Source organism: Podarcis cretensis (genome assembly GCF_951804945.1).
Source record: "Podarcis cretensis genome assembly, chromosome: 10".
Lineage (NCBI taxonomy): Eukaryota > Metazoa > Chordata > Lepidosauria > Squamata > Lacertidae > Podarcis > Podarcis cretensis.
Genome location: NC_137179.1, coordinates 9,604,605 through 9,617,877, shown reverse-complemented (window position 1 = coordinate 9,617,877; position 13,273 = coordinate 9,604,605). Strand labels below are relative to the sequence as shown.

General features: G+C 48.2%; 1 protein-coding gene across 1 annotated transcript in view; it reads right to left on the bottom strand.

The window, feature by feature from the left end:
• Nucleotides 1-5,465: 5,465 nt before the first annotated feature.
• Nucleotides 5,466-13,273, bottom strand: part of LOC307224850 (store-operated calcium entry regulator STIMATE-like) — a gene marked incomplete at its 5' end in the record, with an annotated part of 45,482 nt that continues 37,674 nt past the window's right edge. The window contains 2 exons of the mRNA XM_079992023.1: nt 5,466-6,156; nt 12,924-13,040. Coding sequence (XP_079848149.1) covers nt 6,040-6,156; nt 12,924-13,040 — 234 coding nt within the window. The 3' untranslated portion in view covers nt 5,466-6,039. The remainder of the gene's footprint in view (nt 6,157-12,923; nt 13,041-13,273) is intronic.

The following is a 13,273-nucleotide window of genomic DNA, read 5'->3' as shown; positions in this document are numbered from 1 at the left end:
TCATTAAGCAAACAGTCTGTGAGAACCTAGAAAGGAATACTGTGATCACCAATAGTCAGCATGGATTTCTGAAAAATAAGTCATGTCAGACTAACCTGATCTCGTTTTTTGACAGAATTACAAGCCTGGTAGATGAAGGGAACGCAGTGGATGTAGCCTACTTTGATTTCAGCAAGGCATTTGACAAGGTGCCCCATGATATTCTTGTAAAGAAGCTGGTAAAATGCGGTCTTGACTATGCTACCACTCAGTGGATTTGTAACTGGCTGACTGACCGAACCCAAAGGGTGCTCATCAATGGTTCCTCTTCAACCTGGAGAAGAGTGACTAGTGGGGTGCCACAGGGTTCTGTCTTGGGCCCGGTCTTATTCAACATCTTTATCAACGACTTGGATGATGGACTCAAGGGCATCCTGATCAAATTTGCAGATGACACCAAACTGGGAGGGGTGGCTAACACCCCAGAGGACAGGATCACACTTCAAAACGACCTTGACAGATTAGAGAACTGGGCCAAAACAAACAAGATGAATTTTAATAGGGAGAAATGTAAAGTATTGCACTTGGGCAAAAAAAATGAGAGGCACAAATACAAGATGGGGGACACCTGGCTTGAGAGCAGTACATGTGAAAAGGATCTAGGAGTCTTGGTTGACCACAAACTTGACATGAGCCAACAGTGTGACGCGGCAGCTAAAAAAGCCAATGCAATTCTGGGCTGCATCAATAGGAGTATTGCAAGGGAAGTAATAGTGCCACTGTATTCTGCTCTGGTCAGACCTCACCTGGAGTACTGTGTCCAGTTCTGGGCACCACAGTTCAAGAAGGGCACTGACAAAGTAGAACGTGTCCAGAGAAGGGCAACCAAAATGGTCAAAGGCCTGGAAGCGATGCCTTATGAAGAACGGCTAAGGGAGCTGGGCATGTTTAGCCTGGAGAAGAGGAGATTAAGGGGTGATATGATAGCCATATTCGAATATATAAGGATGTCACATAGAGGAGGGAGAAAGGTTGTTTTCTGCTGCTCCAGAGAAGTGGACACGGAGCAATGGTTCCAAACTACAAGAAAAAAGATTCCACCTAAACATTAGGAAGAACTTCCTGACAGTAAGAGCTGTTCGACAGTGGAATTTGCTGCCAAGGAGTGTGGTGGAGTCTCCTTCTTTGGAGGTCTTTAAGCAGAGGCTTGACAACCATATGTCAGGAGTGCTCTGATGGTGTTTCCTGCTTGGCAGGGGGTTGGACTCGATGGCCCTTGTGGTCTCTTCCAACTCTATGATTCTATGATTCTATGATTCTATGATCTTCTTGCAGTCTATGGGACTCTCAAGAGTCTCCTCCAGTACCAGAATTCAAAAGCATCCATTCTTCAGCGATCAGCCTTCTTTATGGTCCAGCTCTCACTTCCATACATCACTACACTGGAAAAACCATAGCTTTACCTATACGGGCCTTTGTTGGCAAGGTGATGTCTCTGCTTTTTAAGATGCTGTCTAGTACAGGGTCTAAGTACAGCCCCCCAACTGGCCCTTGAAACAAGTAGTGTATAGGCAAATGCAGATGTGCAAAGTTCCTTCATGATCATGCCCTTTCTGTTATATAAAGGTAAAGGTAAAGGTACCCCTGCCCGTACGGGCCAGTCTTGACAGACTCTGGGGTTGTGCGCCCATCTCACTTAAGAGGCCAGGGGCCAGCGCTGTCCGGAGACACTTCCGGGTCACGTGGCCAGCGTGACATCGCTGCTCTGGCGAGCCAGAGTCGCACACGGAAACGCCGTTTACCTTCCCGCTGGTAAGCGGTCCCTATTTATCTACTTGCACCCGGAGGTGCTTTCGAACTGCTAGGTTGGCAGGCGCTGGGACCGAGCAGCGGGAGCGCACCCCACCGCAGGGATTCGAACCGCCGACCTTTCGATCGGCAAGTCCTAGGCGCTGAGGCTTTAACCCACAGCGCCACCTGCGTCCCTTCTGTTATATGCAATAATCTTAATTATGCAGTATTAACAATTAGGAATGACCAGTGCAGTTCTCCATGTACTGCCTGTTAAACAGATCTACTATTTTCTGTGCAAGGATTTGGGCAGAAGATATTGGACCACTCCAATATCTTCCTGCAGAATGACTTACTGCTAAGTTGTGTTTTCCATGAAGTTCCATGGAAGGTAACAGAACTTGCACCCCGTTCTCATTTAACTGAAGTACCTCGTCTTTTCAGTGTTCCTAAATGCTTAGCTTTGGTACATACAGCAACTGAAAAGCTCCCCTTTCATGCTGGTTGGGTGGCTTCTAGGACACTGGAGATGATTTTTTTTTGTTTTTAACTACACAAGGATCCACACACCAAGGGTTGTATCCAAGGCTATTTCTATTCAGAGTAAACCCCCTGAATAGTAATTTGGGTCCATTAATTTGAGTGTGTCTACTCTGCTGGATAGGGACGCAGGTGGCGCTGTGGGTTAAAGCCTCAGTGCCTAGGACTTGCTGATCGAAAGGTCGGCGGTTCGAATCCCTGCGGCGGGGTGCGCTCCCGCTGCTCGGTCCCAGCGCCTGCCAACCTAGCAGTTCGAAAGCACCTCCGGGTGCAAGTAGATAAATAGGGACCGCTTACCAGCGGGAAGGTAAACGGCGTTTCCGTGTGCGGCTCTGGCTCGCCAGAGCAGCGATGTCACGCTGGCCACGTGACCCGGAAGTGTCTCCGGACAGCACTGGCCCCTGGCCTCTTGAGTGAGATGGGCGCACAACCCCAGAGTCTGTCAAGACTGGCCCGTACGGGCAGGGGTACCTTTACCTTTACCTTTTACTCTGCTGGATACAACCCAAAGAATATGGGATTCAGTTCTCCTTCCAGGCACTGATCTACCTCCCAAAGCCTCCAGCTTGAGAAACCTTCTTGCTGCAAAACAAACCAAGATTCCAGCCCAACAACAGAATAATTAGAGAATGAGCAATGAGGTGCATTTAAGAAATTGGAAGTAACTCTGCTGCCAGGCCAAAAATTGGCTCCTTGCCGCGGAAGGATGGAGGCACACCTAGATGATCCGCTAACGTTTTAATTGTACTCACTGGCCTGGATACAGCGAGCAAATTAAGAGAGAAATATTTATCATTTAGGCGTCTTTCTGCCAGATGCCCAATGCTGAAATATTTCTCCCTTCCTTGGAGACATGATTTAGGCTTGCTAAAAGTCACACTAGCTTGCACAAGCACACATTTCTGCAAAGGGAAGCACAATTTATAAATAGCAAGGGGTGTGGCGGTCAAGTGTTATTCCGTTGCAGATGCCTTCCTAGAATTCCTGGGGCCCAGGGCAGAAAACCTAAGTAATGCCTCTCCCATGCTCTGTCAAGCTGTAAAATAAAATAAAGTCAGGCACCCTAAATTTTGCCACCTGAGGCAAGCTGTCCAATCCTGCCTAGTGACAGGGCCCCTCCTTCCTCATCAGAGATGGGGAATCTGCCACTCTTCAATTGCTGCTGGGCTCCAACTCCCATCAGTGCCAACCAGCATGGCAAGCAGTCAGGGATGATGGGAGTTGTAGTCACGGGAGCCCCAGGTTCCCTATCCCTGCCAGAAGAGAATCTGACATACCAGAGGCAGGGAACATGTGGCCCTCTGGATGTTGTTGGACTACAACTCCCATCATCCCTGACTACTGGCCATGGCAGCTGGGGCTGATGGGAGCTGGAATCCAACAACATCTGGAGGGCCATAAGGGAGCCAGCATGGTGTAGTGGTTAAGAGCAGTGGACTCGTAATCTGGTGAACCGGGTTCGATTCCCCGCTCCTCCACATGCAGCTGCTGGGTGACCTTGGGCCAGTCACACTTCTCTGAAGTCTCTCAGCCTCACTCACCTCACAGAGTGTTTGTTGTGGGGGAGGAAGGGAAAGGAGAATGTTAGCCGCTTTGAGACTCCTTCGGGTAGTGATAAAGCGGGATATCAAATCCAAACTCTTCTTCTTCTTCTTCCTCCCCCATCCTGTACCAGGCAGACCCGGCAACAGAACTCCTGCATGCAGAAGAGCATTGCACTAAGAACTTGAATTTTGCAAACAGAACTATATGAGTGCATGCAGCTTTGTTTAGCATGTACCATTTTGTGACTGCAATGTTTTCTCCCCACCTTAAGATACAGAATTTAGGTTTCCCCACTTCCTTGGGTACTGTCAAGGGTGCTCCGTAGCCAAAGGAATGCACGTGGAAGATAAGTCAAAGATAGCATAGAGACCTACGCACACCAATCTAGGGTCTAGGCAGCTATTCCAGGTCCACAGTTGCAGCAACAGGGGGCCACTCCCCCTCCACTCGTTTATGTACCTTCCCCTGACGGGCTGCACACATATAACCAGAGACTACGCCTGCATGGAAACTTCCTCTGCTCCTCTCTTTTCAGTTCCCTCCTGGTCCTGGGAGACAGTGATGCAGGAGAGGGTGGGGAAGTACGTGCTCCTTCACTTGCCTGGCCTGCCTCCCTCTGCTCCACCCTCCAAGCCATCCTGTGCTCCACCCTCCAGCTTCCCCTGCTTCTGACTCTTGCCTCCTCACCACAAATCACTAGCCCCCTCTCCCAAGTCAGACTCCATCCCTTCTTCCCCCAGTATCTACCGTATTTTTCGCTCCATAAGACACACCTGACCATAAGACGCACCTAGTTTTTAGAGGAGGAAAACAAGAAAAAAAAAATCTGAACGAAACAGTGGATGTACGATTTTTGTGGTTCATGCTGTGGCCACAGCCATGATATGCGATTTGACAGTGAGTTTGGGGTAGCCCAATGCAAAAATCCTGAGAATCCATGTGGATCTGTGCCATTGCGGCCCCACAAAACAGTGGATGTGGGATTTTTTGATGCAGGCTATTTGATGGACATGATATGTGGTCTGATGATGAATTTGGAGTGACCCAGTGCCAAAATCCTGAGGATCCGTGTGCTTTTACCTCCCCCCTCCCAGGCAGCCTCCTTTATCTCTAGAGTCCCTTATCTCTCCCAATCGCTTGCCGATCAGCTTCTCAGCGGTTTTGTTTCAACATCCCCTTCCCTCTTTATATAAAAAACCCACGCATGATCTGCTTTCGCCCCTGGGCAATTCGGCTCCAGGGACCATGCATTCGCTCCATAAGATGCATAGACATTTCCCCTTACTTTTTAGGAGGAAAAAAAAGTGCGTCTTATGGAGCGAATGCTTATCAGCAACCACCCAGCCCCTGACAAGTACCTGGCATGGAAAGCTAGATGATGTCGCCCTCTTATTACAGAGATTCTGAAGCCATCCTGCCACTGGGAATGGGTGGGTTTTGCGTACAGAACCCAACATAGTGAAAAAGCTTCTCCTGAGGTTTACCGGTTATGGAACAGTTTCCACTCAGAAACAATCCAACTTTTGAATAACCAGCAACCAAACACTCAGAATAGACTCCCCTCAAGAGATGATTCAAATGATAAGCATGGCTTCCAAATACGAGGAAAGTTTAAATATCAGATATTTATTACACTTCTTATAATGAAAGCGTAAAAAAGCAACAACAGTTGAGTCGAGATTAGTCCTCAGGCTTACTGTTTTCAAAATAGAGTTTTACAACCTGTTTTTTTTTTTACGAGTGATCTGTGCAGTTTGCGTGCCAGAAGCGTCCGCTCCAGACATACAATCTTGATTCTTTCAAGGATGCAGTGTTACCATTCGGACCCCAAAAAAATCTGCCACCAGCTGGCCAGCCAGAATCAAGTCAATCCACTTTGTCTCATTTGCATGAGCACAGCTCAGGAGCACAAAATGCAACTAACAATGTAATCTTCTGTCGATCAAATACCCGACACCATACTCCCGAGAAAAGGCCAGGAATGATGGAGAATCCCATGGGCATTATCAGTTTTGGACGCAATGGGATGGCGCCACCTTGTGATCCTTATTTAAATGCATAATTGCCACAGACGCTCCACTTTCCCGGAAAACCAAAGATGGGCACATCATTTATGAAGCATCCTTATTGCAGATCTCTCAGTTGCCACGGTCCCCTCCTTTTGGCTCAGCTCACAATCCCTATTTAAACCGAAACCGGGTGGTCCAATGGTCTTGTCGTCGGATTGACTCGGAGGAAAGATCCTGACTGTTCCTGGTCACTTGCAGAATGGTCAAAATCCGCAGCTGGACACAGCAGCACCTGCAAAACCAAGGCAGAAAAGCAACATGCCAACTTAATTCTTATTTCATTTATATAGTGCCGCTTTTTTAATCGTAACGGATCGCTGCGTATTGCACATTTTAAATCAGGGAAATTTGTATTTAAATGTTTCAATGGGGTTCTTTTATTGAGTATCTTAATCAATGCTTCATATTTTTAATGTTTGTGTAACATAGCCCATCTCGAAGACTCTGATCCTAAACAGTTGCAGCCACACTCATTTGTGAGAAAGGCTTCGGGATTAAAACCTGAGGAACAATCCATACTCACTGCCCTGTGGGACAATTTTGGGAAAAGGAAATCCTATGGAGTAAACCCTACCTACACAGATCAGATTAAAAACTTAAAAATATTCAATTTAATTTTTTTAATTTAACCTTTTACTATTTGTTATAAAAAACGTTTAAGGGGCTAACAAAAAAACCGCCATTAAAATCATCAATAAGAGACTGTTAAAAACAGGTATTTAAAAGATAACAGTTAAAGCCTCAGCGCCTAGGGCTTGCCGATCGAAAGGTCGGCGGTTCGAATCCCTGCGGCGGGGTGCGCTCCCGCTGCTCGGTCCCAGCGCCTGCCAACCTAGCAGTTCGAAAGCACCTCCGGGTGCAAGTAGATAAATAGGGACCGCTTACCAGTGGGAAGGTAAACGGCGTTTCCGTGTGCGGCTCTGGCTCTGGCTCAGGCTCTGGCCAGAGCAGCGATGTCACGCTGGCCACGTGACCCGGAAGTGTCTCCGGACAGAGCTGGCCCCTGGCCTCTTGAGTGAGATGGGCGCACAACCCCAGAGTCTGTCAAGACTGGCCCGTACGGGCAGGGGTACCTTTACCTTTACCTTTAAGCTTAGTAAAGGTAAAGGATAAAGGGACCCCTGACCATTAGGTCCAGTTGTGGCCGACTCTGGAGTTGCGGTGCTCATCTCGCTTTATTGGCTGAGGGAGCCGGCGTACAGCTTCTGGGTCATGTGGCCAGCATGACTAAGCCGCTTCTGGCGAACCAGAGCAGCGCACGGAAACGCCGTTTACCTTCCCAGTGGAGCTGTACCTATTTATCTACTTGCACTTTGGATTTGGATTTGATATCCCGGAAACACCGTTTACCTTCCCGCTGGAGCGGTACCTATTTATCTACTTGACTGGCGTGCTTTCGAACTTCTAGGTTGGCAGGAGCAGGGACCGAGCAACGGGAGCTCACCCTGTCGCAGGGATTCGAACCACCGACCTTCTGATCAGCAAGCCCTAGGCTCTTAGCAGTAAGCTTAAAACAAATTAAAAGACATGCCAAGCAAATCTGATCACCACACTGACCCACCCATGGCCATCAAAAACTGATGGATTGTTTTCGAATTCTGATGCTGTTGCAGAAAGAATCAGCTTAATGGCATGCCCTTCATTGCCCCAATTTATTTAATCACCGTACAGTGATGCCCCGCAAGACGAACGCCTCGCAAGACGGAAAACCCGCTAGACGAAAGGGTTTTCCGTTTTGGAGGCGCTTCGCAAAATGAATTTCCCTATGGGCTTGCTTCGCAAGACGAAAATGTCTTGCGAGTTCCTGCGGGGTTTTTTTCCTCCCCCCCCCTTTTCTAAGCCGCTAAGCCGCTTATCAGCTGATCCGCTAAGCCGCTAAGCCGCTAAAAGCCACTAAAAACCGCTAAGCCGCTAATAGCGCTAATCCGCTAAGCTGTCAATGGGCTTGCTTCGCAAGACGAAAAAACCGCTAGACGAAGAGAATCGTGGAACGGATTCTTTTCGTCTTGCGAGGCACCACTGTACAATCCTATACACGTCTATTCAGAAGCAAGTCCCATTGAGTTCAACAGGGGTTACTCGCAAGGTGCACAGGCCTGCTTAGAGAACGTAACACAAACATTCAGCAGAGTGCCTTGAAAGCTCACCCCCGGAAAAACAGGGTAGTTAACAATGTACCAACAGCTCTTCTTGGCTCCAGCACAAATGACTGTTTGTTCCTTTCTTGTCTACTTCCCACAGTTGCACGTTCATTTGGAGAAAGCGGAACAATAGGATCTGCCCGTGTTTTAGTTACGGTTAAGGCTGCAATCAGCAGGAAGGCCGGGGGTGGAGGTGGGGAGGAGGCAGGCCCTGTGATGACCAGAAAGCTAAAGAGGAAATCCAAACACAGTGAACATCATCCCATTTAAGGAGGAAGAGGGAGAGGATGGCAAACAGCACAGTATGTAGTAGTAAGGGGGGGAAAAAGCCTTGCAGGATCAGGCCAGTGACCTACCGATTTCTCACAGTGGCCAAGCAAGGCAGGGGTCAGCAAACTTTTTCAGCAGGGGCCTGTCCATTGTCCTTCAGACCTTGTGAGGGGCTGGACTACATTTTCGGGGGGGGGGGGGGAATGAACAATTTCCTATGCCCCACAAATAACCCAGAGATGCATTTGAAATAAAAGCACACATTCTACTCATGTAAAAACACACAGATTCCCAGACCATCCGCAAGCCGGATTGAGAAGGCGATTGGGTCGGATCCGGCCCCCAGGCCTTAGTTTGCTTACCCATGCTCTAAGGGGAAGAATGGAAGCAGGATCTGAGCTTAACAGTTTGCTCCTGGCTTGCAATTTCCAGCAACTGGCATTCAGAGGCATACAAAATGTAGCCATGAATTTGCCTAAAGGTAAAGGTAAAGGTACCCCTGACCATTAGGTCCAGTTGTGGCCGACTCTGGGGTTGTGGCGCTCATCTCGCTTTATTGGCCAAGGAAGCCGGCGTACAGCTTCCGGGTCACGTGGCCAGCATGACTAAGCCGCTTCTGGCGAACCAGAGCAGCACACAGAAATGCCATTTACCTTCCCATCAGAGTGGTACCTATTTATCTACTTGCACTTTGACGTGCTTTCGAACTGCTAGGTTGGCAGGAGCTGGGACTGAGCAACGGGAGCTCACCCCATGGAGGGGATTCGAACCGCTGACCTTCTGATCGGCAAATCCTAGGCTCTATGGTTTAGACCACAGCGCCACCCGCATCCCTGTGATGAATTTGCCTAATCCTCTTTAAAGCCGTCCAAGTTGGTGGGCATCCCTTGGGAGGGAGTTCCACTGTTTAACTATATGCTGGGTGAATAATTGCTTCTCCCTTCTGTCTGCTCTAAGTCTTGTCAAGCCAGTCAGTCAGTCCCCCTTTCCCAAGGAATTCTGGGAAATGGAGCGCTGTGAGGGGAAACAGGGTCTCGGCACCCTTATCAACTACAGCTCCCAGGATCCTCTGGGGGAAAGACGTGACACAGTGGTTCTCAACCTGTGGGTCTCCAGATGTTGTTGGACTACAACTCCCATCATCCCTGAGCTCTGGCCTTGCTAGCTAGGGGTGATGGGAGTTGTAGTTCAACAACATCTGGAGACCCACAGGTTGAGAAAGGCTGGTTTAAAGCAATATAATACTCCTGTCCTCCTAGCGGCGCAGCAATAAAAGGGCTTGCACATTTACAAAGCTAAGCAGGGTCTAGGGTGGTTTGAAACCGGGTGGGAGACTGAGTGTTGAGATTCTGGCATTGCAGGGGGTAGGACTAGATGACCCTTGGTGTCCCGGGAAGATCACCTCAGGGCTGCTAACACAGTGGTTTGTCTTCACCTGTGGAGACATACTCCATTGTCTCTTGAGACAGATGGGGGCAAAAAACCCACCCAATATTATTATTATTATTATTATTATTATTATTATTATTATTATTACTACTCGAGTTTCTAAAGGTATGATTTCTAGGCAGGTTTTGCACATTTCTCCTTCCAGAATGGGCAGCAAGCCTGGCATTTATTTCTTCGCGAAGGAAAGCAAAGGAGATGCTTCTCTCGATTTCCTTTTTTAAATAGTAGCAGTTATGGAGCTCAGGCAGGACTGCATGAATATTTGGTCTGCCCCTATTCAAGCCTTGCAGAAACTGTATACTTGCCCCCTCTGCTACACACCGCACTGCGAAGAATGGAGGGCTTTATTTCAAAGATAGGACCTGAAATCTAAGTGGGGTGGATAGCTCTTGGCGCCTGCTTGCAGGCAGACCTGATCAATGCGGATAAAGCTCTTGAGGTACTTGACCAGAAGTGAACCCAGGAGTCCAGGTAAAAAAAAAAAATCTCTACTGTACATCTCTTTGAGGAGTAGGAGGAGAAACTGAAGGGAAATCTCTTCCAAGTATTTTCAGCTGAGTGAGCAAAGGAGAACCATGATTAAGATCAACCTCAACCAATCCTTCACGTTCCAGAGGGTCCACTTGCACGCTGCTATATCTAAAATTTCTGCGGCTGATGTTTGTTTTAAACTGTTTTTAAGAAGTGGTTCTCAACTTGTGGCTCCCCAGATGTTGTTGGACTACAACTCCCATCATCCCTGATGTTATGTACTGAGTTGAATAGGATCCAAAAGCTAGCAGTCTGATTGGTCCTAGAACAATAGGATTCAGAATGCAGCAGTCGGATTGGTCCTAGAACAATAGGATCCAGAATGCAGCAGTCGGATTGGTCCTAGAACAATAGGATTCAGAATGCAGCAGTCGGATTGGTCCTAGAACAATAGGATTTAGAATGCAGCAGTTTGATTGGTCCTAGAACAATAGGATCCAGAATGCAGCAGTCGGATTGGTCCACAGGAACCACCCAATCCAGCTCCAGGTGGAAGTGAATCCGCAACCAGATTGGCCTACAGGTGAATCCCAGAATTAGCCAATCACGTGGGGCCCATTGTGTAAATAATGTATATAAGGCAGACATTCTGGGGGAACTTCCATTCCTCCTCACCACTATGAGCTGAATAAAGAGCATGAAATCCACTCTCAACGCCGAGTATATTTCACCTGAGCTCTGGCCTTGCTAGCTAAGGGTATGGGAGTTGTAGTTCAACAACATCTGGGGACCCCCAGGTTGAGAAAGGCTGGTTTTTAAGGCTCAATTTTTAATTGCCCTGGACAGAGTGAAGGTCTCTCTATACAGTAGACAGAGGCAGCGAGCCAACCACTGTCTACTGCAAATAGGAGGTCTCCTCCTCTTCCTTCCAGCTAGAATTTGTACATTGCCAAAGATCTGAATTTTCAATACAAATACACGCAGTCCCTGGAAACCAACAGGAGCGAGGTTAAACGACACAGACAACGATCAACTACCCTCGTTGTGCCCTTTGACCATAATGCATATGCAAACAGAGACATGGGATCCTACAAACACAACCTCTCTAGGGGCCTAAGTTGTGTTAGCAAAGGCCGAGAACAAAGACCTGCCGGGAAAATATTATGGATCTTTTCCTTTGAACTTGCAACAAAGGTCATGGAGGACACTGAGCTGAGAGGAAGAGCCTCCTTGCCTGCTTTTGGGAACAACAGGAAGATTTTGACCTGTCTGGTTAGTGCCCAACGCCTGCATTGAGTGTTCCAATGTGGGGTGGGGATTTCCCCCCCACTTTTCTTAAGATGGATATTTCTTCCTTGCACCAATTCAGTGAGTCACCGCCGCTCATTTTATGGCGGAAAATTGAGAACGTCATAAGAACTTCTATTTCATCCTTTGCCAACCAGATGCCCTGCAGAAGTTCTGGAACAGGAGGGGGTACAGGGACCAGGAGTTGTACTGCAAAATATCTGGAGGTTTTACTAGGATTTTAATGGATGTTTGGCTCGTGCTGGATAGCGGAGCAATGCCCGTTTTTAGAACCTTGTGCTTGATGCACACAAAATCAGCTGGACTTTCTTTTCCTTTTAGAAAATATTTTCCTTTTACAAAAGCAAAGGGACGCCTGACCATTAGGTCCAGTCGTGACTGACTCTGGGGTTGCGGCGCTCATCTCGTTTTATTGGCTGAGGGAGCCGGCGGACAGCTTCCGGGCCATGTGGCCAACATGACTAAGCCGCTTCTGGCGAACCAGAGCAATGCACGGAAAAGCCGTTTACCTTCCCGCCGGAGTGGTACCTATTTATCTACTTGCACTTTGACGTGCTTTAAAACTGCTAGGTTGACAGGAGCAGGGACCGAGCAATGGGAGCTCACCCCACCACGGGGATTCGAACCGCCGACCTTCTGATCGGCAAGTGCTAGGCTCTGTGGTTTAACCCACAGCGCCACCTGCCCTCTTTTCCTTTTAGCTTCTTCTTAAAAGAAAAGAGAAATGGCAAGAGGGAGCATTTAATAATGTGAAAATGTTGGGGAAATCCTCAGAAGAACTTCTGCAAACAGGACGGCCACTATCCCAGAGGACAGAATCTCTGCCTTATGCACAACGAGTTATTCAAAAGACATCTCAGGCAACATCTGCACCATACATTTAAAGCAGCGCCGTGCCAGTTTCTGTAAGACATCTTAACTCCCAGTTCTGGGGGAAAGGCGGAATAAAAATGATAATAAAAAGGCAACAGAATTAGGGACGTGGGTGGCGCTGTGGGTTAAACCACTGAGCCTAGGGCTTGCCAGTCAGAAGGTCGGTGGTTCAAATCCCTTCAACGGGGTGAGCTCCCGTTGCTCGGTCCCTGCTCCTACCAACCTAGCAGTTCAAAAGCACGTCAAAGTGCAAGTAGATAAATAGATACTGCTCTGGTGGGAAGGTAAACGGCGTTTCCATGCGCTGCTCTGGTTCTCCAGAAGCGGCTTAGTCATGCTGGCCACATGACCCGGAAGCTGTACGCCGGCTCCCTCGGCCAATAAAGTGAGATGAGAGCCACAACCCCAGAGTCGGTCACGACTGGACCTAATGGTCAGGGGTCCCTTTACCTTTACCTTTTTAATTTGATGGGTCTTCTGTTATCACCTGGTATTCTTCATCCCGCAAAGCTCGTGAGATTTCCATCACTCCACTGATTTCAAAGCTTTCTTTCTGCTTGTGCTTCTTCATGATCAAGCTGTCCACTACCCAGAACATAACAGCCTTAAAAAGAGAGAAAAACAAAGGGGGGGAACTATTCATACAGTCGTACCTTGGTTTTCGAACAGCTTAGTTCTCGAACGTTTTGGCTCCCGAACGCCGCAAACCCGGAAGTGAGTGTTCCGGTTTGCGAACGTTCTTTGGAACCTGAACGTCCAATGGGGCTTCCGCGGTTTCTGATTGGCTGCAGGAGCTTCCTGCAGCCAATCAGAAGCCACACTTTGGTTTACAAGCGT